The sequence below is a fragment of the Panicum virgatum genome, chromosome 4N, assembly GCF_016808335.1.
Source record: "Panicum virgatum strain AP13 chromosome 4N, P.virgatum_v5, whole genome shotgun sequence".
Taxonomy (NCBI): domain Eukaryota; kingdom Viridiplantae; phylum Streptophyta; class Magnoliopsida; order Poales; family Poaceae; genus Panicum; species Panicum virgatum.
In genome coordinates this window covers 47,790,496-47,815,044 of record NC_053148.1, presented here as the reverse complement: position 1 = coordinate 47,815,044, position 24,549 = coordinate 47,790,496, and the positions used below count along the sequence as shown (strand labels likewise).

The following is a 24,549-nucleotide window of genomic DNA, read 5'->3' as shown; positions in this document are numbered from 1 at the left end:
TTGCCACACTGCCGAAAAGAAAAACGCATCCTTTTTTTTTGCGGCTAGTGTACCGACTCATTTGGGGGAGGAATCAGGAGTGGGATCAGTGTCCAAGCTTTTTTATTTGGAGGGGAAAATAAATGTCCAAGATCGTGTTCTTATAAAAAAAATGTCCAAGATCGTCGTCAGGTAAATCGAGTCATGCTGGGTCCCTTCTCTTCCCCTTGCTACAGTAGAGAGGCGATAAGGGCGACACCGGTCCCACAGCGGTTTTCGGCGGCGATTTCGCCAGCTCCCTTCCTCTCCGGCGGCCGGTACGGCGCCGGAGAGGGAGGCAAGCCAGTGAATCGCCGTGCGAATGTATATAGGTTAGATAGTTTTCCATCTAGACCTTCGGTTTGCTCGCCGTCGGCGACGACGGTGCAGCTAGGGTTGCCGGGGGTAGCGGCCGTGATGGCGCTCCTCTGCTGGCGAATAAAGGTGATCTCCGGTGATGGCGGCAAGTACTGCTTCATCACCGGTGAGATTTTCGGGAGATCAGTGACTTCCTCTTTTTGTGTGAGAGGGGAACGTCCTTCCCCCGCTTTGCAAGTCTTCGCCGACGACGACGGCAGTCCTACCGTCAACCTCGGCGATCTTTTGGTCAAGTTAGTGATCCTCTCCGTGGTCCTTCTCTTTGCGTCGGGGAGGGATCTGGCGTGCTCCCCCGTGAGCTTCTCTTTCCGGGTCGGAGTTGCCGGCTGCGGAATCTCTGGTGGGCTGCTGATTCTGGTGGGAGGAGGCAGAGCCACCCTCTGCTGGAGCTTGCTCTTCCTCTCCCCCCAGCGGTGAGCTCGCCGATATCCTTTTAGTGGCTCAAATTCATCTCGATAGGAGGTCTGGGGTGGTGGTTCTTGCGGCTTTTCCGAGTTCTGGAGGCTGCCGGCGGTGGATCTGAAAGTGGGTGCTTCGATTTTGGTCCTGGTGCAGGCGAATCGGAGCTCGGTTTGACTAACAGGATCTCTGAGATGAGGAAGACGAACTGGAGCTCTTCGGACTCCTTTGTCATTTTTTTCTTTAGGGTCCTATATGTAAAACGGGGGTTGTACTGTTCTTCAATTTAATATATCTTCCCCTTCGCAAAAAGGTTCAGGTACACAAATAGTTGCGAAGTGCGATGTTCTTTTTTGGGCTGTTTCTGGGCCGCATTAGTTTATGGGCTTATAATTTAGGAGGCGTGACAAGCAGAGCTCATTTGAGGTGCACCGTTTGGCTGGCCCAGAGCATAGGAAGTGGGCAAATATTAGCAAGCCCAGCATGAAATCATACCCCCATTTTTAAGGAAGCAAGCCCAGCATGAAATAGTTATCTTTTTTCGCGTTATGTGCACCGTTTGGCTGGACCAAATGCTTAGGATGAAAATAATAAATATTGTAAATAGTATGCACATAACGCGAATCCTGATTTTGATGTGTAAAGTCTGAGAGACGGGGGCCACTGAAAAGTTCGTGATGAAGTTCAGCCTATAGTCGTCGAACTTAGCAAGAAATTGAGATTGGCGACTGTACACTGCAAATGGTGCCTGGAACTTCAGAGGAAGGTTGCAGGATAGTGGTTAAAGCCGGTAGCATGTTCTATTCGCTTTGGGTTGTGTTTTGTTAAGCTGTAGGCTATGCAGTCTGCGTACTGCGTGTTCTATTCTTTTGGCTACATGCGCTCACCTACGAGTGGCCGAGGCCAGGATTCTCCTTTATCTAGAAAACACTAAGGGGGGAACTAGGGAATTTCTCTGAAGAGGTGAAATCCGGCAATCGTGTTCTTCAGAATGGTAGCTTGAAGGCTGAAATAGATCCAAGAAGTTCATCATGCAAAAGAACTTCCAGAAGATTTGAGTATGGAGGACACGAGATTGGACCTGCGTATCCAAATTTGAGTGCCCAGACAACTTTACGTAGAGCCCTCACACTTGATGCTTAACAGTAGGGAAGCATTTCAGCAAAACCTCAATGCAGATGCTGCTAGGTTGGAGAGTGCATCAGATGTGCGTAGCGAATATGTGCATCAGAGAATGATATCAAATCTGACAAGGGAACCAGTGCAGTGGGCAGTGAATCAGTACTGCTCAAACAAGCCTTTCGAAGCCTGAAAATGAACCAGAGAGCACTGCGAATGCTCATAAGGCCCTCCACAATGTTAGTATCGGTTCTCTCTCCTCAAAAGCTGAAAGCAACTCATCTCATCTCTCTCTCAGCTGCACATCAGGTTCTCTCTCCTCCCATCTAGTCTCTCTTCTCCATTCAATATTTTATCAACAAGTTCCGATGCCAGAACATTAACCGCTCCCATTTTTTCAAGCTTAGGCATCACTTAGACATCACTAGCTGCAATGTTGAAAGTGATGTCCAAACACTCTCTCTTTTTTTAGCTTCACTCAAAGCCAACATTGTGGAGGGTCTAACGGCGCCCGCAACGGACCGATAGCACTCTCTACAGGAAAGCCACGTCGGAGAGAGAAAGAGAGAGAAATAGAGAGAGAGAAAGAATGGTCGCTAGACGTAGCGAGAGTCGTCAGCAGTTCGTTCGACGCCGAACTGGCCCACTATGTGCTTTCCTTGTTCCCTATGGACCTAGGGGAGGTGGGGTGCAGATAGAAGAGGCACGCGGCAAGCATGCGGCGGCCATATGGGACCCATATTTATGGTGGATTCTGTGCTAAAGATGAATCGTTGAAGTTGTCGCCTATTGTACTCTCTATAAGTTGAGCTGGCATGGACACGTAGGTACTAAAGAGAGCCATTGCCATTAATTGTTGCGGGTGCCAAATTTCAGGGAAGAGAATAAATGTGAAATTCCATACTCTGAAAGTCTGAATGGACCTTTTGTGCTGTCAGTGTCCAAGTGAGATTAGACCAATCTCAATGAGAGGGTCATGAGAGTGTTATGAGATGTGAGAGGAGTATCATCACCATGACACTTCTCCGGCTCGGTTACCTAGTTCACAGTCTAGGTAACCGTGAGATGACACTCCCCGTTGAGACTGACCTTAATATTAGACATACCCCATTGGTGGACCTATAGGGTGGCCAGGGTATGTCAGAGCGGACGAAACATCTAGTTTGGGACTGGCAGAACTTCTCAACGGAGACGAAATTTCCCAAGCAACTAAAAAAGGCATGCCGGGCAAGGACATTTGCAAGCGTGCGTAACACTGGCATTGTGAGTAAATCCTTTCTTGAAGATCTTTTCTCAACATTCAAGCACCTTCGTGTCCTGATTTTCAGCAATGTTGGATTTGAAGAACTACCAAGTTCTATAGGAAATTTAAGGCACCTAAGGTACTTAGATCTAAGATGGAATAGGAAAATCAAATACATTCCAAATTCTTTATGCAAGCTGGTGAATCTACAAACACTTAATCTTGGTCGGTGTGAACAACTAATGGAGCTGCCAAGAGATGTGCAGGCACTCGTTAACCTTTCGCTTTTGACCGTAACATCAAAGCAGAAATATTTGTTAAAGGACGAGTTTTGCAGTTGGCCTTTCCTGGCAAATTTGTTTTTGAGTACCTGTCCCGAGTTAACATCATTGACAGAGGGATCTGGCAGCCTAGCTGCCCTCAGAGCAGTGGCGAACCTAGGATTTTATAGAAGGTATGCCACGATATTTTTTTCACTTACTATACGGTATAATACCCTTTCAACACTTGTCATCGCAATCGGTAAAAGCCATGCCAATTTAAAAAGCGTGTAAACCATATTATATAACGTGTGTCTATTTGTTTGTGCACAAGCTTTAGAGAGAGGTAAGCAAGATTCACCATGTCTTTGAAGCTATCATTTTGTCTCACATCATCAATATAATTGTCAAGTTGCAAATCAAGTTTCACCAAATCATGTTGTTAGGGTAGAACTCAGTGTAACGAACATGGCACCATTTATACCATTTCGAGTGATTTTGGTGATCGTATGACAACGCAATCAATGTGACTAATGGTTTTGTTGAGTGAACATTTCTAGATCCCAGGGCATAGAGATCAAATCCTTAGTCCTTAGCACAAACTTTTGTGAGTGTTAGTGTTAAGTTAGCTCTTGAGTGAGTGATCAAGTAAGGTTTAGATCCTTGTGTTGTAATTCTAGAGTTAACCAAAATTGTATCTTGGTGCGCCGGCCATCTTTGGAGCTTTGGTGGCTCGCCGGCAAGTCTACGACCCTCCGGCTTGGTGTGGAGCGGCGTCGACAACTTTGTGCGGGGACGGAGACCCCTCCTTCGTGGGCAATCTCTCTTAGTGAAGATCGGGATCAAGGTGACCGTGATTGTGTTTACGGAAGAGACTTGATTGCCGGGAAGGGATACTCTTCGTGAGTGCTTCAACAACATGGACGTAGAGGCGCCTTTGTGGCAATCCGAACCACGGGATAAATCTTCGTGTCGAGAGTTCGCTTCCTCTCATCCCTCCTTTAAGCTTCCACATTTCATATTGCAATTTTTGTACTTCTACTTTCATATAGTAGTTTCTTGATATGATTGGCTATATGTTGCTAAATTCTTTTGGGATGAGGGTTTCACACTAAGGTGAACTGTAGTTGCACATCTAGATAGCTTGTTTTAGATTAAGTTTTGTGCAAACTAGTTGGAGCCATAGGTTAAGGTTTTTAGAGTGCCTAATTCACCCTCCCCCTCTTAGGCTAGAGCACTCGATCACTTTCACTCAGCTAGTCTACGTACCTTTTATGCATCAAAAGAAGCAAATGAGTTGGAATGATTGAAGGCATATATACAAGAAAGCAACTCCATGTCTATCACAATAAATTGATAATCAAACTCTTAACTAATTTGATCAATAACACTATTATTTACTAGGTGGATCAAAATATTTAGGTATGCTATGGCATACATGACCCACCCATTGGGTTCGCCATTGCCTCAGAGTGCTCCGCATCTTCAATTGTCCAAAGTTGGTTTCTCTTTCCTCCGCCACGTGTCAGCTCTCCGCACTCCAGATGCTGGCTATTCATAACTGCGCCGAGTTTGATTTGATGGAACCAGAGGAAGCCTTGAGCGGGCTGTGCTGCCTTCGAACGCTCAGTCTTTTTGCCCATCCAAAGTTGGTGGGATTTCCGGATAGCTTCAAATCCGCTGCGTCCTCTCTCGAATATGTTGGCATTAATGATTGCAAAGGATTGGAGAAGCTGCCAAGTTTCATCCAAGATTTCACCTCTCTTAAGAAAATTGTGATTCGTGATTGCCCAGCACTGAGCATGAGATGCGCAGTGGGTTCTGGTGAGGATTACCATCTCACCCGTCATGTCCCTGTCGTAAAACATTATCAAGGGAAAACTCTCATACAGCATTGATGGCGGATTCTCGCCTAAAGGTATGCCTCCGGCTCGGCTCCAGGGTCGTGCTCCCTCCAGCGAATTCAATTCATCAACTAGCAGGTTTGTGATTGAAACGTGCTAACACGCTTTACTATCCTCACATTGCAGAAAAGAAATCAACTGCATGTGACTTCAGTTTGGAGCTTTGGCAAGCGCATCGATCTGGAGTGGTGATTGGAGAAACGAAGTCACAGATTACCTACTCCGCGAGCTCTCAGCCGAGCATATATATAAACTCCATCCCTCCCTGGCTCCCTGCCGAATCATCATCTATGGCAACATTCGTGGCCATCATCCATTGTTCATTCTGTTTTCTGGTCCATGTGTGCTCTGCTCTTTAATTTCCGGACATTACTCCACTATTTATATGTCTGATGCTGTGGCTTTTGCTTCCGTGTGTAATACTGGTAACTTATTTTTTGCTACTCGGCAATATAATAAGCTGGATATGATTGTCGTGCTTGAGTTGTGATGGAAGTGGCACGATATCCCTTGCTTATACATGAAGTTTAATTCGGCTTCGTTTCTTGATCAAGTCACGTAGCGATATTCCAGCAGTACAATATGCAGGGGCGAAGCCAGCACACAAACTCACAGGGGTCGTGTCCATCAAACGACAGGGTCATCAAGCACTATTAGCAAGTGTGAACAGTGATTTCCATTAGTACCTCCAAGTATGACGGTGTGCAAAACGGGCATTGACACGGACAGGGCCAATCCTCAGGGCAACGAAGGCAGAAACGAAACATAGCCGCAGCGGCTAACAACCTTTTCCATCCCATGAAGTCGCCGGCAAGGCATAGCCCCCGTTTCGACGAAGAAACGAGAGAAATAGATCACACCGCACCGAGAAGGCCACCGCTATGCAGGATCCGACGCTATAGTACCGCTGCAATATCACACACCATCTGACAGGGTGAAAACACCGAATCCGGACCCCTGCCTCGTAGTCACCACCGTGAACACATAACGCACGGGGCCTCGCCACATCCACCGTTGGACTCCACCTCGCTCTCGTCGCCTCGCAGAAGACACCGCACGTGGGGGTCTCGCCACGTCCGCCACAGTACTCCAAGTCACGGATCCATTTATTGTATCGCTGTCAAGATGATGAAAATTTTGCCTCGTTTCCAAGCTCTCCATCAACAGCCGAACCATCCCTGAGGACGACAGCATCTCGTTGCACCACCCGCGCACGCAGCCTCCATCAACATGCCAGGAAGCCAGGTTGTCGCTTGCGCCATCTATCGACGATGTACCACACCGAAGTCGCTGAGCAATGCTAAGCAACCCGCTGCAATCCGCTGCAAGCCAAGCCATCCTATAATGTTGTTGCTGCAAGCGTCATCTTCAGACGCAGTTCCACAACGATCCGACAGTTGCCAAGCAATGCCAGCCGCTGCAAGCAGCCAAAACCAACATCCATGTGACAACCCCTGCCACCAACATGATTTCGGTCGCCACTGCTTGAGCTTGGCAACCCCCTTTGAGCTTCCCACTCTGCACCGTGCAGCCCTGCCAGGCCACCGGCGAGTCTTCCATGAATTGGCCGAGATGGGTCTCCACCAACGACGCCTCCAACGAGGTAACGACGCCAAGTGCGCCGCCGTCGCTCGTCCAATATGTGGATAGGGTTTTCACCCAGAGAAAACCGTGCAACAGGGACAGACTTCTAGATGAAGCTGCCAATGCGGAGAATGATGCCCTCGGACGCCATCGTCATCACCACCAGCATGTAGCCGGCCAGACTTTCGTCCGGAGATCGTGTCCCTACCTGGATGCCCACCGCCAGGCAAACCACGGAAGCCTCCCCAGGGCCAACGGCGCCACTGCCGTGCCACCTCGCGCCACGGAACTCGCACCATCGCGTTGCCTCTTCCCAGTTGGACGCACCTCCGCTGCCGCCCACTGACCTCCAGAGCAGCCAGGGGCGCCACACCCTAGCCACCGTCGTCCCGCACACGCCGTCGCCGTCGCCGTCGCCGCACAAAGTGGGCCTCAAGCCGCCGCCGCATCGCAGCAGATCGTCACGCGCAGCATCCAACCGAGGAACCTTGGGGGGCAGCCATGGTGCACAGCCCCGTCACGACGCCGCACCACGCCGCCATCGCTGCGCCACCACCGCACCGCGCCTCCTCCACTGCGCCGTGCCGGACCACCCACAACGCCCGCAGCCGACGCCGCGCCGCGCCACCTCCACTGCGCAGCCGCCGCGCCGCGCCACCGCCGCGCCGGGCCGCCCCCAACGCCGGATCCGAGGCCCCGCGGGATCCGCGGCTGCGGAATGCCGCCCCCGCCGGCGAGTCTCCAATGATGGACCGGACGGCCGCACCCGCCTGAGAGCACCGGAGGAAAGGGGAAGGGCCCCGCCGCCGCCCTCATCGCGGGTCGCACGGGCTTTCGGTGGCCCGCTCCGGCGACGGCGCGGCTGACGGTGGCGGCGGCTAGGGTTTCGGGGACGCCCGAGCCGCCCGCGCGGGGGCGACGCGAGGGCAGGGTTCTGTACACATAACTAGATTACCTTTTTCTCTCTTTCCTCTTTGGCTTTGCTGTTTTCTTAAACAGAATTAGGAAAATTGCAGTAGCAACTGCATACCTGTCGGTTGTTTTACAGTATCACTAATCACCTAAAGTTCATGATTTCATAGTCATGTAAAACTTTCTGCGACCAGATAAAGTTGTTTTTCACATTAAGTTTGTGGCGCTAAAATGATGCGCACTCTAGTTGACACTGGAGCTGAACTCGTGATGGTTATGTCTACTGTCCTACTTGATTGGCCGAAGTGAGCTGACAACTTGTCGCCAATAGCACCTCCGTTACTCAGATCAGACGGCTGCTTTGGACTCGGCAATAAGCTTACACTTTCCAAGTTCAGTAGTGCAACAACATCTGACATGGTGGGTCGATCTGCTGGGTCTTCTTGAGCACATAGCAGCGCCACCTGAGCACATCGCACTATCTCAGCAAGTTCGTGTCTACTATCACTTAAAATCGGATCAAGAAGCTGATGCAGCCTTCCATCATTCCACATATGCCATGCCTGAAATAATCACATCCTTTTAGCATCGATAATGACTAATTTGTTGCGCAAATCTTAATGCAACTATATGCACAGATGATTAGCATGATATATCTAAGTGTTAAATCAGCGGCAAGTAGGCAATGCTCGAAATGCACACGGTTCAGTTGTTCACTCACATCTCGTACGAGGTTGCCAACAGTATCACCTTGCTGCTGTAGAATGACATTCTTTCGTCCACTGATGATCACAAGAGCCAACACCCCAAAGCTAAATACGTCTGTCTTGAGTGAATAAAGGCCTCTAGATGCATACTCGGGAGCTATATAACCACTGAAAATAGACATCACAAGTGTATTATCACACTAGGCCGGGCATAATTGTTGCAGTGTGCTGTGATTAATATTTTGCACATCACCTACCTGGTTCCCACAACTCTACTTGTTTGCCCTTGCCCTGCCTCTGAACTCAATGTTCTAGCTGATCCAAAATCAGCGATCTTTGGGTTCATGTCATGATCTAAGAGAACGTTTTCCGGTTTCATGTCCCCATGCATCATCCATAAAAGTGAGTGCTTGTGCATGTAAACAAGCCCATCAGCTAAGCCTTTAATTACGCCAAGTCGCTTATACCAACTTAGCAATGGCCCTTTTGTTTTATCTGCAGAATATTTAAACAAGAAAGAATTGTTTGTTTAATTTCATACGTATTTACACCACATATGAAAGCATTAATCTGAAATGGAACTGTTCTAATCATTTGGTCATAGTTGTTTTATAATTCATTCTCGTATATATTGGAGACATGGGAAAAAAACACATCTAGGCAAACTATAGGTACACATACCAAAGATGCTGGAGTCCAAGCTGCCATTGTGAATGAACTCAAATACTAGAATCCTTTCTTTTCCATGTACACACCATCCCAACAGCTTAATTATGTTGCAATGTTGAAGACGTAAAACCTGCAGTTCACTGTTGAAATCTGTTGCATGGTCATTGAATCTTTTGACGGCAACTATGGTTCCATCGCTCAGCTTCCCCTGAAATGGTTACCAGTAGGGTTCAGATGACATTTTATCAAGTAAATCTATGATTATTGTTTCTGTTAATATTTACCTTGTAAACTGTACCAAATCCACCACTTCCAATGACTCTTTTCTCTGAAAAATTTTCTGTGCCATCTACTATCTGAAACAAATCATACTTTTTAAATCCTGGGTAACTCTCTTGAGTACAGGTAAAAAGCTTCACCAACTCTTCCACATCCTTGATATTCTGTTCTTCAAAATGCACCTTTTCTGAACCATGGCAATATCTTTACATCAAACGTTGCTATCATAAAAAATGCTAAACTTATTGTTATTACAAAAATTGATGGTTTTATATTGCCCAAGTGGGGCTCGAAGCCAGTTCACCGGCCTCGGAGATGACTATATGAGCCAACTGACACTGGAATGGCATATATTGATGTTCTCTGTTTCATCAAATTTAAAATCGTATGATACTTAGGTTAAGTTTAAATGAACCAATCCCCTTAGATTGGGGCAAAAATGGTATGAACAAATTTCCTCCGCCAATCCAAGAGGTTGAGTAGAATAATTCTTGCATATATCGAAGCAGAGCCTAAGCATCTTTTCCCACTATGTTGACGCCTTTCGGGATCAACACACGAACGCACTCGAACGTGCGGCGCGAGGAGGAGCTCGCTGCGGCGCCTCCTGCGTAGACCGGTCAGACCGGTTCCTTGGAGCGGTCAGACTGGTCGCCGCCGGCAGAATTGGTGACGAAGCCTACGAACGTTAGCCCGGGAAGACCCGTCGGGGCAGGCGCACGAAGGGTTGTTCTAGGGTCGGTAGGCCACCTAGAATGCCCTCAATCGACGTGGAGACGACGGAGGAATAGCAAGTAGTAGATTGGAAAAATTAGGGCAAGAGAAAATAAAAATATAAAAGTTGTATTGATTGATTGATTGGATACCCTCAATCAGCCGTGACCCTTTATATTTATAGAGTGGGGTTGTAACACCCTAAAATTTACTTTTGAAACTGTTCACAATAGCTATTTAATTTTTGGAGTCAAAAGGAATTAATTTAGCAATATTTAAAACTCATCTTAAGCTCTAATTTGATTTGTTGCATTCATGCTGGTGCATATTTTATTTTTGTATGATTGTGTTTGAGTTTATGAAGTTTCCAGAAAATTTTCAGATTTTTCTGAAGCTTTTACCTATTTTCTATGAGTTAATTTTGTTTTCTGCTCACCAAAAATACCTTTTTCATTTTCTTTGCCCTTTTCTTCTTCTTTTCTTCTTTTTCTCTCTTCCTTTCTTTCCTCCTTCCCGCCGCAGCCCATCTCCGGCCCAGTTTTTCCTCGCGCCTGGCCCGTTTTCGCGCCTCTCCTCTCTCTCTCCCTGTCGTCGACAGACGGGGCCCGCCCGTCAGCCCCGTCTTCCCCGCGGAGCCGGACTCGGGTGTGAGTACGAGCTCGCCTAGGTCGCACCGCCGCGCCTTCTCCCGGGGCCGCACGCCGAGGCCCCACAGCCGCTTTATATAGTGCATCGTGGCCCCCTCCTTGACCTCCTGACGCCGCAGCCGCCTCACCTCCAAACCCTAGCTCCAAAACCGCCGCTGCCATTGGAGCTCCACACGAGCTCGGGTCGTCGTCGACTGCTTCTCAGCCGCCTCCCCTCGACGCCCGCGCATCACCGGAGCTCCACCTCAGGGTGAGCGACGCCACGCCCCCCTCTTTTCCCTCTCTCTCTCGCGCCTCTTTGCCGCGGCAATCGTCCGCCATCGTCGCCGTCCGCCCCTCGCCGTCGAACACCCCTCTCCGGTCCTTGGCGCCCTATCCCGATGCCCTAGTCGTGTTCCGCGTGGCCCTAGCTCGCTTCAAACCCAAACCCGAGTCGAAGTTGAGCCCTGAGTCACCGCTTCGGTGAACTCCGGCGAGCTCCGCCGCCGCAAGAGTCGCCGCCGGCGAACCAGCACCGCCGCTAACCCGCCCTTTTACCCTAAGCCGCCCGTATCTAGATCCCACGGCCCGGATCGGATCAGATCTGAGTCAAAGAAACCAATACCGGTCAACCCGGGCACATTTGCAAAAGAGACCCTAGGCTTTCCTGGAATCAACCCGCGGTCCGTCGCAGTTCAAAAGTATTTACAAAATAGCCCTGTTCTTTATGTTTTAACCCCTGCATTTTCGTAAAATAGAAGCCGCCGTCCCTAGCTTGCCTTTTTGCTTGCTAGCCCTGCAAAATAGGTTTAATTATGTTTGGGCCCTCGGTTTCTTTACCAGAGCCCTTGTTCTTTTAATTTCTTCGCAAATAAACCCCTAGAACCCTATTTTGGCCATAACTTTCTTGTTGTAACTCTGTTTTAAGCGATTCTTACGCTCACGCGATCGTTGTAACGCGTACATCAATTCTGTAATGTCGTTTTGTACTGTTTATATTGATTAGTGTACTGTTTTCTTATTTTATTATTTGTGTGCTTGTATGTACCGTTGTGTGATGCGTAGAGAACGAGCAGTTCGAGGAGTTTGCTGAAGGTGAAGGCTTTGAAGACTCTGAGCAGTCTTCGGATCCTGTGGAAGGCAAGTGTCCTTGATGCATACCCGCTTTACCTATACAACATGCATTTCAATTACATTGTTTATTTATTGCTTGCATTAATTTTGATGGGTTCCTACCAAGGATGACTAGATTTTTTTACCCTTACCTTGTAGCCGGGTTACTTAATTAATTTTGATGGTAGATGCTGCTTAGTTTGCTTAACTGGGATGGTATTAAACAACTTGAATACTTATTTATGCTCTATGTTCAACTGTGATGATACAATTACAAGACCATAAATATTAATCGGAACATGGAGCGACCACCCAGGACAACAGTGCAAACACAAGGCTATATGGCTCTGGCTTGGTCAATTAATTAGAAACCTTAGTGTGCGATATGCTTTACCTGAAAAGGGCTGGGGGTGTCGGTAGTTGGTGTATAGACCTGCTCGTTTGGGTTGTGGGCTTAGCTAAGACACGTTATCCTTAAGGGAGCTTTATACACTGCGCTGTCATGTAACCTAGCGAGCAGTCTGCACTAGGGAATCTTTGTAAAGACCTCGTAGTGAATCCCTAGCCACTCACCTAAGGAAGTGTTTAAGTGCTTTACAAACCAGGGCAACATGGAAAACACGACTTGTGGGTAAAGATGTGCCACCTCTGCAGAGTGTAAAACTAACCGGTTAGCTGTGCTCACGGTCATGAGCGGCCTGGACCCTCACATGATTAAACTATGGAAGATGGACTTAAATTGTGCATTTAATTTATGTTGAGGATATTTTATATTGTGGGATGGTATACACTTACACTTGCTAGTAATTATGTTGCTTAATAAAATTTGACCAACTAAAATGCCAACCGCTTAAACCCATCAGCCTTTCCACTTATAAAGTCTTGCATGTTTATTATACTATTCTCCTCTTGCTGAGTACGACATATGCTCACGCTTGTGTTTATTTATTTGCATTTACACTACCCGGACTGCTGCTTAGACGAGAGATTTGAGGATCTCCCTGGAGATTTCGACGAGTTCTAGGCGAGCGTGCTTCCAGTCGACTGCCTGTGGAGACGTCCGTGTTATTTCCGCTGCTAGTACTCGCTTATTTGCTTTGTTTATGAGACTTTCGGTCATGTAATAATTATAATACTCTCTTTACGTTTTTTCACTGTCTTTTGGTATTCACTGAGTCGTTACATGTGTGTAAACTTTGATCCTGACGCACATGTAATATATGCATCTGGTTTTGCCTTTGAAACCGGGTGTAACAGGGGTGGATTTATCCCGCAAGAAATCGTATTGTAGATCTAAATCTACAAAAAGTCATAGTAGTACTCGGATTCCAGGTAGACCAAACCCACCGGTCAGACCGGTCGGCGCTTTGCCGGATCCGAAATAGGTCCGACCGGTCAGACCGCTTACGGGCACCGGTCAAAGTGGTCTGGCCTAGTCTATGCCAATTTTGGTCGTCAACACACTAATAATGACAATATACTACCATGTACTCTTCCTTACATTGTGCTCCGATATCAGTCATGAGCTAAGATGCATGCGTAAGTAAAATGATGTCATAGCAGCAATCTGAAGTTTCTTAATTGCAATATAGTTGTATAATAAGCAGGAGTAGTACGTTGTTAGATTGACAAATGGCAGAAAGATACACAAGTTCTTGGAAGCGGATAAAAATGGTTTTAATTGTTATATTTCCTTAGTCCAATAGAAAAATGATAGGGAATTGGTATAGCAACTACCTTCTAAGAGTTGTTCCCCAACTTTAGCAATGGCTCCTTGAACACTTATTTCAGTAAACTCCACAAATCTTGTCTGGGTCCTAGAATGGGCAAAATCTTGTCATTGTGTGCCAAAACTATAAATTGTTCTAATTTCAATCCTGACAAAATATTCCATACCAGATTAACTTTCAATATATGAGTTCCATTAATTTTGCGTAACATTTTGAACTGATTGAAAAATGGAATGAACAGCTGGAACGCAATCACAGGCATAATTAGATCCAATGTTAACTGTTGATGGGGATTTCACATAAATTCACTCAAAATCAAATTAATATTGGTGTATGGATAAATATATTAGAAGTTCCTAAGATGCTAATAGTTTCATTCCATGAAGTTGAATGAAGTACTACAAAACTTTCTTAGAGCTTCAGAATCAATCGGTACAAAGGCATCTAGAACACAGCTGGCATCTCAAAACTCATTAATCGGTACTCGGCCATATATGGTCAAACACTTCATAGTATTCAACATTACCAGTCATGCACCATCAGTAATTAAAGTCAGTCGTCAATACTCACGATTGTTTTATAGGCAAGTCAAAATATAACCAACCTTGTGCGAAGGCTTGAACAGCTTGCAGCCACACTCTGCAAGCGCTCTGTAGCCTGCCAGATAAGGATAACGAAAATGACAATTATTATCGATATACAAGTACAACTAATCGATCAGCATAGTCTTCATCAGTGTTTTGAAACGGCCTATATATGAATTTATTTTTCTAGATGAACGGCCAATGAATTTCAAATCCGCAAAGTTCATACAAAGTTGTCTAGTTTGAAGTCGCAATTGCTATTTGACTCTGACTCAACTGAACCGCAATCATCCTGTCTATCAGACATTCAGACTAGCACTTAAACATATCGAAAAAATCTAAAGACCCTCACCTTGACCCGGCGATCATGCGTAGTGTCCACCAAAGCGATGAGCGGGACGAGGCGGATGAACATGTCGATCTCCTGCTCCGCGGCGCGGAGCTCCTCGGCCATCCGGGTTCCCCAGAACAGGCGGCCGAGGTACCCACCTCTGCAATCCTGGCACGCCGTGACGAGCGCGTAGCACCGCCGCAGCGCGCCTCGGAGCTGCTCGAGCGGCCGCCGCGTGGCCTCCCGCCGCATCAGCTCGGCGAGCTCGAGCTCCCGCAGCAGGCCGCCGACGATCTCCACGTGCTGCGACAGCCGCCGGCACGCGTCGCGGTGCCGCCGCGCCGCCAGCGCGGCCTGCACGACCATGGACACCAGCCCGAGCGCGTCCACGCCGACCAGCTGCGCCACGTTCGAGGCCTGCCCCAGCACGGTCCACGGGCCGCTCGAGCTGTCCTGCAGCGCCATGGCCGCTTCCTGTGCACGGCCAGTCCTACTCCGCAGTCGCACCTCTTGTCTACTCCCCCCTTGTAGCCGCAGAGTGGGTGAGTCTGAACGGCGACTTTGACTAAGCGTGGCTCTTGTATGGAATTTCTGATTATTTTTTGTGCGAGACTTTTGCGTCAGGTTTTTTGTCCCGTTGACACGTACACGAGGATGAGCTTTGTGATTCTGAAAGAGCAGCGAGCCGCCAGCGTGGCCAGCACGACCAAGGAGGCTAGGACACCAGCCGACCAGTGGCAGCCTGAGCGCGTCGACGGCGACCGGTTCCTGACGGACTGTACTACGGCCTCTCCTTCTCTGGACTCGTCGTGGGCTTATACTTGACCAAACGGGCCGTCCAGGCACGGCACAGCGAAGCACGACACGGAACTTTTTTCATTTTTATATTTTTTAAAAATTAAAATTTCAAAAATATATGTCCGTTTTCAAATATTTCAAAAATATACCCCGGTCGCCCTCCCATAGGGCGACAGGCCCAATGTGTAATTTTTTTTTTCAAATTTGCAACGAAGTCCCTGGAGAAAAAAAGGGGGGACCTGTCGCCTCCCCAACGGACGACAGGGGCCTGTCGCCCACCCCTCGGGCGACAGGGCCCTGTCGCCCGTGGGGGGGGGGGGGGCGACAGGCCCCCCCTTTTTTTTCTCGGACTTTTATTTTTGCAGGGACCTATTTTGAGCTATTCGAGCGTGTATTCGTCATCATCGTCGGCAAGATCTCGGCCGCTAACTCCTACCGCACGTAACTTGTCCTTCATTAAATCACGGAAAAAAATCGCAAGAACTTCCCTTATTTCACGAGCATTATGGAACCCACAAACATAATAAGTTCACATAAATAATATCTATAAAAACAAATGACAAGTAACCTACCACAATCATAAACATCGGATACAAATAAGCGGTCCACAGCTATCTCATTACAAATAAACATCATATACATCTAACCACCCCTAGGGCGTCGGACCCTCTTAGCCCTCTGCTGGGCACGGACATGTCCCTCGGAGTAGGTGAGAACATCCGGAGACCTCACCTGTCGCTCAGGACGCGCAAGGGGCTGCGGTGTCTGCTGCTGAGAGATTCCAAGTGGTGCTCCTCCTAGCTGTGAATACCCCAAGACATCGGGGTCACCTTGCGCGGCAGGCTCTTCTGGACTCAAGCTGTCGAAGTCGTCTAAGGTGAATGTCTCGTTATCTGGTCGAAAAGAGGAAGAAGAAGGTCCGGCGCCCGCATCGAGGTAGAATCCTACGCAAAAAATGTGGATGTTAGCGTACGCTCGTATATTTCGTAATGACATGTAGAAACCGAAATACGAAACATAAATTAACCTGTGTAGGCCGGTATCTGTGGCCCCGGTACCATCCCTGGATACGGTCCGCCAACTGGTGCTGTCCCTCTAAACATTCCAGTATGGTCGAACGCAGTAGCTGGATCGTATCCTGTATGTGATATTAGTAAATATGTAGGAACACTTGATGTAATTTTAAAGAGATATGTACGTTACCTGCACTTGGGAAGAATTGCGACGTCGGCCCGTGCATGGTCGACGGACACGGGAACGACGACGAGGCCTGAGACGACCCATGGCTGTCTTCGTACTGCACACGGCTTCCGAAGTTGTGCGCTACCTGACGCAACTGATCACGCTGCATCGACCATGCCTCTGTCTGCTCAAACTGGGTCATTGGGGATCCGGCACGTACCCTCGTCAAGTAAGTCGAGTAGTCCGTCTCCATCATGTTGCAAAGGCGAAGCTGCATCAATTCAGTAAAGTTACAAACACATGAATTATCTTATGAATATGATTATATATATATGCAAATATGATCAAGAGACTCACCGCGCTAGCTAGTGCCTCCACGTGGTGCCGGGCATAGTCATCCTGAGGCCTCGCCTGGTGTGGCTGCGGGTGAGTGTCAACAAAAACCAGACGAGCCCGAGTCCGGGGTAAGTACCAGGTGAGGTAAACCCTAAAGGAGCTATCTGTGTGTGGTCCTGTTGGATGGACCAAGTGCTCGTCTGCCTGTTCCCATTGGTCCACCCACGGCTGGATCTTGGTGAGCCAATCATCAGAGCACGGCAAGCCACTCCTTGACAACCTACAAAGTGGACCACGAAGAATCGTTAGATTCGACACGAATGTATGAGCCAAGTTCATTCATAATTACCTGTGGTCCTGGCGACTGACACGCTCCAACGCGGTGGGCACCGGAAACTCCTGGCGCTGCCCAAACTGTCTCCTGACTCTCCAGGGGCAATATGCCTCAACCGCGATGTCATAAACCAGGACGGCAGAAGTAAGCCACAGGCTCGCATTCGCGGAGCAGTGCGAAGACAGGCCTGCTGGAGCACGGGTAGCCACAGCCTCTGGGCTGTAAGGCTCCCAGACAACGTCCTCGGGCGTCAGCATGTCGAGCTCCGAAACAAACTCAGGATATGCGCGTTTAACCCGCGCATGTGCTCAGGACCTCTGCATTCCGAATAAGTAAAATTAAAATTGCGCTAATACATCATGTAACAATGAATAACAAAATTAGGTTTGTTGCGAACATACCTGACGCCAGATCCAGATAGTTCCCATAGTGGGCCTCTCGTCCTCCTCGTCGCCGTACATGCCCCCGTGGTAAGGCTCGTGGCTGACCAAGGGGCGACCAACGGCTAGCCTCTCGTACGACCAAAGCTGTAGCAGTAGTGGGCACCCTGACAAGATAGCGTTCCCATGTGTCTTCATGCACCCATCGCAGAGTCCACGGTAAGTGGCTGCAAGTACCGCCTCACCCCAGCTGTAGGGAGGTACGTCCTCATCCCCATCCGCAATCTCCCGTGCATACGGAAGGAGAATCCTATCGACCGAGTTGCCATGAGTGTTGTTGAACATGATGTAACCAAGCAACCAAAGTAGGTACGCCTCTAGCGATCTGGTCACACTGTACTCGTCGGCATCCGCAGCCAACAAGGCAGGCTGCATAAACAATTAAGATTAATGGTTTCAACTGGCAATGGAACATGTGAATTGTAACAATTAAATTTATATATGCAATGAATACGTACTGTAAACTGTAGGAACCAGGTCTTCGAAGGACCTGCTGCTCGCGGGTGCGGGTTGATCGGACCTGCTTCGTCCACGCGGTCAACCAGGGCAAAACGGGCCTCCAGCTCATCCTTCCACGAGGCCGCCACCACACGCGGACCTACAGCCTCCCCGACGATAGGGAGGCCGAGGAGGTAGGCCACGTCCTGCAGCGTAGGAGTCATCTCCCCACACGGGAGGTGGAACGTGTGTGTCTCCGGCCTCCATCTGTCAACGAGCGCAGTCAGGAGGGATCGGTCGAGCTGAATAGGCCCAACCTCGACAAGACGGCTCAGAGTCAGTAGGCCGCCCTCACGTAACCTGCAAAAAAACAAAAAATGTCGAAACAAAGGAATACCGGCGAATACAAAAGTGATAAACAATAATATTTCATTACATACCGGTCACACCAATCGTGGTGTATAGAGATCGCCTCGCCGGGTGGACGAGGACGTAGCACCTCTAGGGCTCGGTGCTCAACAGCTGCAAAGTAAGACCTGTGGCTCGAGTCGATCACTGGGTCTAGTAAGGAGTCCATCTCCATACCTGCATTCAAAAATATATGAGAACACATAGGTAAATATATATTTCATACAAATTGGACACATAAATACAATAATACTTCATTACATACCTGCCATATTTCATTACTACATATTACAAATAATGAAATACAATTGTGGATCATGACACCGAATGCCTTCCACGAGCAATTCTCGCCGATGCTCGTCTGAACGTAGGAGGTGCTCCATCTCTGGGATTTCTGGAAGGACCGACGTCAGCAGCATCGTGAAGTGCATTCTGAGGACACTTCTTGTAGTTGTGACTCAATGATCCACATTGGCTGCAACGCTTTTGTGCCTTGCTTGCTTCCGACTCGTCCATACCATTCCGAATACGACGTGTCTGACGGCGGTCTTTGCCTTTCTTAGTGGCTGGATCAGGAGTAAACATCTTATTCTCATTATCCTGAGTGAAAGGCCCCACAATTCCAATCCCGTATACCTCATGTCCCCATGTGGATACAGCTGCTTCCTTGCTGAAGTACGGTGAAACAAATAGTCCTGGCTGTAACGCAGACTCTGCACATGCCGCAATGAGATAGGAGCATGGCATATGCAATAACTTAGGCTTCATGCAGGAGCAGAATGCTTTGCCATCAACTGTAATCAAACTCTCCTGTACCACTCTATCTCTACGGATACCACGACCACTTCTATCCTTACATAGAACCTCAAATCTATGCTCCATTGTACCTGTGGATATGACGCGGTGCAGTTTTGCCTTTTCAATCTTCTCTTGCATATATTGTGTCACTCTTTTGCAAAACTGAATTTGGGGGTTGCTGATGTTTATGCTTGCAGCTGTGTAACGCTCTCTGAAATACTTCATGCACCCATACATGATGAACTCAACAATTCCCACAAGTGGAAAGGCACGACAAGAACGCATAACCATATTGAAACACTCTGCATGGTTCGTTGTCTGAATACCATACCGTATTCCGTTGGTATCATAAAGGAATAACCATTTCTCCTTAGGTGCACCTCGAATCCAGTGTGAAAATGGCTTTTCAATTGAATCCCTAGCCTCTGCAGCCTGACTCGTGCCTGCTCCTGATGCCCTTACCTTCACTAGCTCTGCAGTCAACTGATCAAGCATCTGCCATAATGCATTGAATTTTCTCTGTTGATTTTGGGTGCACAACCTCTTAAACAGGTTCTTAAGATCCTTGTTTCTTGAAGTGTTCATAGAAGTTTGCACCCATATGCCTAATGCACCACCTGTTTTGGACATCAGGCCATAATGGAGGCGTTGTCGCAGTTCCACGTTGCAATTTCAGTATTGATTGCAGGATACCTGTATGCCTATCACTAATAAGGCACACATCTGGACGTGCAGCAACAACATGATTCTTCACTTGTTCAAGGAACCAATACCAACTGTCTATGTTCTCATTCTCAACAAATGCAAATGCGAGCGGAACAATTTGGTTGTTGCAATCTACACCGATTGCGGTGAGTATCTGACCTTTATACATTCCAGTCAAAAATGTGCCATCAATGCAGATCACCGGAAGACAAAACTGAAATGCTCTAACAGAAGCACCTATGCAAAAGAAGACTCGTTGCATAATTCTTTGTCCCCTAGTCACGGCTGGTAAAAGGTATCTGTCATAAAAGCTTCCAGGATTTCTAGCAGCAACCTGGGATAACATACGAGGTAGGTTATCATATGATGCATCGTATGTGCCGAACCGCATCTCGAACACCCTTTGTTTAGCCCGCCATGCCTTCAAATAACTGATGGTGTACTGGTAAGTCTGCTCAATGTGTCGAATATTCATTTTTGGCTCATAATTTAGGTTGTCCATAATAAACACATACATTTGCTTTGCAATAAAGTCGCATGATATATTGCGATGCGAGGGAATAACTTCTGACAGCAAACAAGTGTGCTCTGTGACAATGGAACATTTCCAGTTTGACTTCCATTTTCCCTTGAATGCATGTACTCGCCATGAACATCCAACATTCACACACTTCACCTCATATTCTTTACTGCCAGACTTCACGACTCTAAATTCTCGTTTCAATGAGATTGCCCATAGTCTCACAGCATCTTTTACGGCTTCAATGTTTGGATATGTTGCACCTTGCTCTACCTCATTCCCTCTGTACTCCCACTCCTGATTTCGTACATCTTCTGCGATATGACTGCCAAAACCATGCTCTTTCCACTCTTTTGGCAATGAGTATTGCTCGTCATCAGATGAGTCCTCATATTCTTCCATCTCTATTGCGGTTTGGTCTTCTGCCTCCATCTCGTCCACAATGCTATGTATCCTCTCTCCCTCATCAGCAAGGCCCTGTGGTCCCATGTTTTGGTTCTCTGTCTCTTCTGACTCATCTTGCTCAACATAATTGGTCTCTCTTCGAATACTCGGAGTTCCTTGATCTGCACAATGTTGGATTTCATTTTGTGTCTTCTCCCGGATTTGAACAAGAATGGCCAGAGGCCACCCACGCTCTAGAGCTGCTTGCATGTACTTCTGCCAGTCATCAGTGCTGTGTATCATCATTAATTCCCATAATTCACTTTCTACCTCCCAATTAACAAGAGACTGGACAGTGATCACATGTGTCAACGGATCAACATGGAACCCACGCTGCAGCCACTTACATATGGAACCAAAACTCCTTTCCAGAGGTTTATCTATGCCGCTAGATGTGCGCTTAAAGGCAGAAAGATCTACTCCATTTGGCCCATACATAACATTGTATTCACCATAAAATACTTGAAACTGCATTTTGCTCGACATATCTGTATATCACATAATACTTATCGAGTTATACTCTTTACTTCACTACCTTATTCAATAATCCGTAAAAACTAAGTATGGAATTCAACTACAACGTATAAGTATTCATAACTACGTGATGACTCTCGAATTCTATACTTCATATGCCAAATTCTATTCTAAATCATAATTAATTTATAAACATGTCTCTAATAGCACTGCAATTGTAATAATAAATGCGTAGAACTAATTTTCTAAACTAATTTACTACTACGTAACTACAAACTAAAGTATCATTGAACTCCTACTTAAATGGATCTACTATAGCACTAATTAAATTAAATTACTCATATTTAAATACGTAGTACTTAAATATAACAATATTTAAACTAAATGTACTAACCTGCAGATCACAAGTGCTGAATCCGGCAGGGCTTCGCCGCTTTCCTTCTCCTCACTCCTCTCTTTTTTTCTGGATTTTTGGTGGAATTTTCGGGCTCAAATGAGGAGGGAAGGGGAGGGCTGGGGCTTTTATAAGGGGGAGACCCCGGTCGCCCGGGGGGGGGGGGGGGGGCGACAGGCCCCCTGCCGCGACTGTGGGCCGGGCCCAGCGGCGGTCGCCCCGTGGGCCGGGCGACAGGCCCCTGTCGCCCCCCCAACGGGCGACAGGGCTTGTTTTTTTTCTCCAGGGACTTCGTTGCAAATTTGAAAAAAAAAATTACACATTGGGCCTGTCGCCCAATGGGAGGGCGACCGGGGTATATTTTTGAAATATTTCAAAACGGACATATATTTTTGAAATTTTATTTTTTTAAAATATAAAAAAGAAAAAACCGCCACGACACGATACGACACGATACGGTACATATCGTGCCAGCATTCCGGTCCCGGCACAGCACTATAACACTCAGTCATCATGGGCACAGCAGGCCATTGGGGCTTTGCTAGCCCGTCGCCATGGCAGGACGCCATCGATCCCAGTCGCATCTCTATATTACGAATCCTGGACCAAAAGCGGGCTAACGGATAGGGCCACGTCACCCGTTAGTCCACTGGCCGTCCGATCCGGCGAACGCGCAATGTTGTCCATTCGATTGCGAATCGATTTGATCCCTGTTTCTTTGTCAACCTGAAACCTCGGGAATCCTCTCGGGCTCCGTCGCGCATCCCCGGCGGCGCGACTCCCCTACGCGCGACGAACTCGACGCTCCAGATCCCACCAGCGCCGCCGGCTTTCTCACGCCACCCGGCCGCCTCCCTCACGCGCCGGCCCGGGCCGCTGCTGCCTCCGCCCCGGCCAGCTCCCTGATGTGCCTCCCTACCCCGGCCATATCCCAACCCTGGCCGACACCCCGCGTCCCCTCTGGCCGCGTCGCCTCTACCATCCATCGCCTTCCGCGCCCCTCCCAGACAGAGATCGATCTCGCTCTCAACCAGCCAGAGCCGAAGAGCTACGCATAGCTGCCTAGCCGGCCGGCCAGCTAGCCTCGTCCTCCTCTTCCCATGCCATCGTCCTACTCCGGTCGAACGAGCCTGCTCGATCCATCGCCGTGCCACGTACGGGAGCTACCGATGGATGCCGCGCAAGCGCCCGCGGGAGTGGTGGTCAACATCGAGGCGCTCGCCGGACAGAGAGGGAGCAACGCTCCCGCTGCGCCCAAGGTAAGCGAGACCCGTCGCGTTCCATACCTGTACAAGCAACTAGCTAATGGAAAACTGGAACCCTTCCGCGTGCGCACCGCCTGTTTGTGGAAATGCCTGCCTGATCTTGGCTTCGTGGTGCTGCATGAGAGGCAAGGGTCCGCGAATGTTCGTTGTAGCTCCTAGCCTCACGGCAGTTGGTCCTCTGGCTCCTCTGTTGCCCAACTTAAATTTTGTTCAATCCGAGCCAAGTCTGTTCGAGAACTGATGCATTGGTGCTTCTTAATGCAGGACCAAGCATGGAAAAAGTTTTTGTGCCACGTTGGACCAGGATTTATGGTTTCCCTAGCCTTCCTTGATCTCCGGAACTGTACGCACCACACCCTTTCCTTTCCTCTCTACCTCCAAATCTACATCATGCTAAATGAAGCGACCACCGTTCTTTTTTGTCCATCTTCTGCAGCAGCTAAATGAAGCTAAATAGCTAATATGTCCCATAGATATTCGATGAATTGCTCAAGTGTCGATTTATGCAGTGGTATTCTCGCAGCAGCTGCTGCTGAAGGCTTCTCTTTTTAATTGTGGCACTGCATCTGCAAATGGAGTATGCTTAGACACTTGAAGGACAACATGATGACGAAGATATGGCCATCCAGGAACTGGAAAAGTCCTGCATCACCACCAGCAAATGGACAGGAAGGGAAGTGGCTTCCAAATCATTAGCTGCAACAGCTTAAAGCCTGAGTCTGTTGAATTGCCCACCTTTGGCCCAAAGAATTCTATGCATGAATGCAAGAAGAGATACCACGAAGCAGGAGTCACATTTATTCTACCATATTCAAAATTGTCGGTTTCTCTATTCTCCAATTCTCATTATTGAGTAGATGAGATTAATAGTAGCAATGTCAATCAAATATCAGGATAGTTAAATAGATTATGTCTCAGCATTTATGAAAACAATCTGATCGCATCACTGTAATATGTGCGCTCCATCAACAAGACTGATTTAGTGTCAAGCTGTTGTGGCGTAGCAGTCTCATGTCCTACTGGCATAAGCATAGCTCAACAGGAACTCGAGGGGGCTAAGAATTAGCTGATGCAAAAACAGAAAGAAAAATGTGCTCAAGGCTATCAAGAAAGAAAGAAAGAAAATAAAGTACTTATCTTTGCCGAGGCACCTTTTTTCCTTCTCTAAGACATGTACTCAGTGTAATATTTATTTATATACGACTATTTGGTTTACATGAAAAAAAATTATTTCTCCATTAAAGTTTGTTGAATAATATCAGTTCCTCACTTAGTAGGATACAAGATCAGATCTTCTCAAGATAAACCATGTTTAGGAAGCCCAAGTTCTTGCAAATGATCCGTTGGGCTATGAACCTATCACTTTTATACACTTATGTCATTTGCAACAGTTGAATTACAAATTCATTCATATGATTGGTAATTTCAGATAATGTTTGGCAG

At 47.7% G+C, this 24,549-nt stretch overlaps 2 protein-coding genes and 1 long non-coding RNA gene across 4 annotated transcripts; 2 read left to right on the top strand and 1 right to left on the bottom strand.

The window, feature by feature from the left end:
• Positions 1-5,058: 5,058 nt before the first annotated feature.
• Positions 5,059-5,804, top strand: LOC120670142. Its single transcript, XR_005673066.1, has 2 exons — positions 5,059-5,335; positions 5,448-5,804. It is a non-coding gene; the product is annotated as an uncharacterized LOC120670142 (long non-coding RNA).
• Positions 5,805-7,967: 2,163 nt separating this feature from the next.
• LOC120668597 (cysteine-rich receptor-like protein kinase 10) lies at positions 7,968-15,114 on the bottom strand. Its single transcript, XM_039948339.1, has 8 exons — positions 14,592-15,114; positions 14,260-14,312; positions 13,663-13,742; positions 9,478-9,659; positions 9,206-9,401; positions 8,782-9,019; positions 8,539-8,692; positions 7,968-8,380 (listed from the first exon to the last, which is right to left on the bottom strand). The coding sequence occupies exons 1-8, from the start codon at positions 15,033-15,035 to the stop codon at positions 8,030-8,032; spliced, it is 1,698 nt and encodes a 565-aa protein (XP_039804273.1). The 5' UTR covers positions 15,036-15,114; the 3' UTR covers positions 7,968-8,029.
• A 7,480-nt stretch (positions 15,115-22,594) lies between these two features.
• On the top strand, positions 22,595-24,344 carry LOC120668596. 2 transcript variants are annotated; one of them, XM_039948338.1, is made up of 3 exons: positions 22,595-23,100; positions 23,371-23,449; positions 23,616-24,344. In XM_039948338.1, the coding sequence occupies exons 1-3, from the start codon at positions 22,942-22,944 to the stop codon at positions 23,699-23,701; spliced, it is 324 nt and encodes a 107-aa protein (XP_039804272.1). In that variant the 5' UTR covers positions 22,595-22,941; the 3' UTR covers positions 23,702-24,344. The 2 variants fall into 2 exon arrangements, 1 of the variants encoding a protein (XP_039804272.1); XR_005672492.1 differs by lacking the exon at positions 22,595-23,100 and adding an exon at positions 23,107-23,275 and having other exon boundaries at positions 23,371-24,344.
• Positions 24,345-24,549: the final 205 nt, after the last annotated feature.

What these genes read in the sequence shown, in the direction of transcription:
- LOC120668596 (XM_039948338.1), top strand. Translation starts at nt 22,942, where the DNA reads ATGCCATCGTCCTACTCCGGTCGAACGAGCCTGCTCGATCCATCGCCG. An exon ending in ACGCTCCCGCTGCGCCCAAG is followed by an intron (nt 23,101 to 23,370) that starts GTAAGCGAGACC and finishes TTCTTAATGCAG; the next exon opens with GACCAAGCATGGAAAAAGTT. An exon ending in CTTCCTTGATCTCCGGAACT is followed by an intron (nt 23,450 to 23,615) that starts GTACGCACCACA and finishes CGATTTATGCAG; the next exon opens with TGGTATTCTCGCAGCAGCTG.
- LOC120668597 (XM_039948339.1), bottom strand. Translation starts at nt 15,035, where the DNA reads ATGGCGCTGCAGGACAGCTCGAGCGGCCCGTGGACCGTGCTGGGGCAG. An exon ending in TGTTCAAGCCTTCGCACAAG is followed by an intron (nt 13,743 to 14,259) that starts GTTGGTTATATT and finishes TGCCCATTCTAG; the next exon opens with GACCCAGACAAGATTTGTGG. An exon ending in TTGGCAACCTCGTACGAGAT is followed by an intron (nt 8,381 to 8,538) that starts GTGAGTGAACAA and finishes TGATTATTTCAG; the next exon opens with GCATGGCATATGTGGAATGA.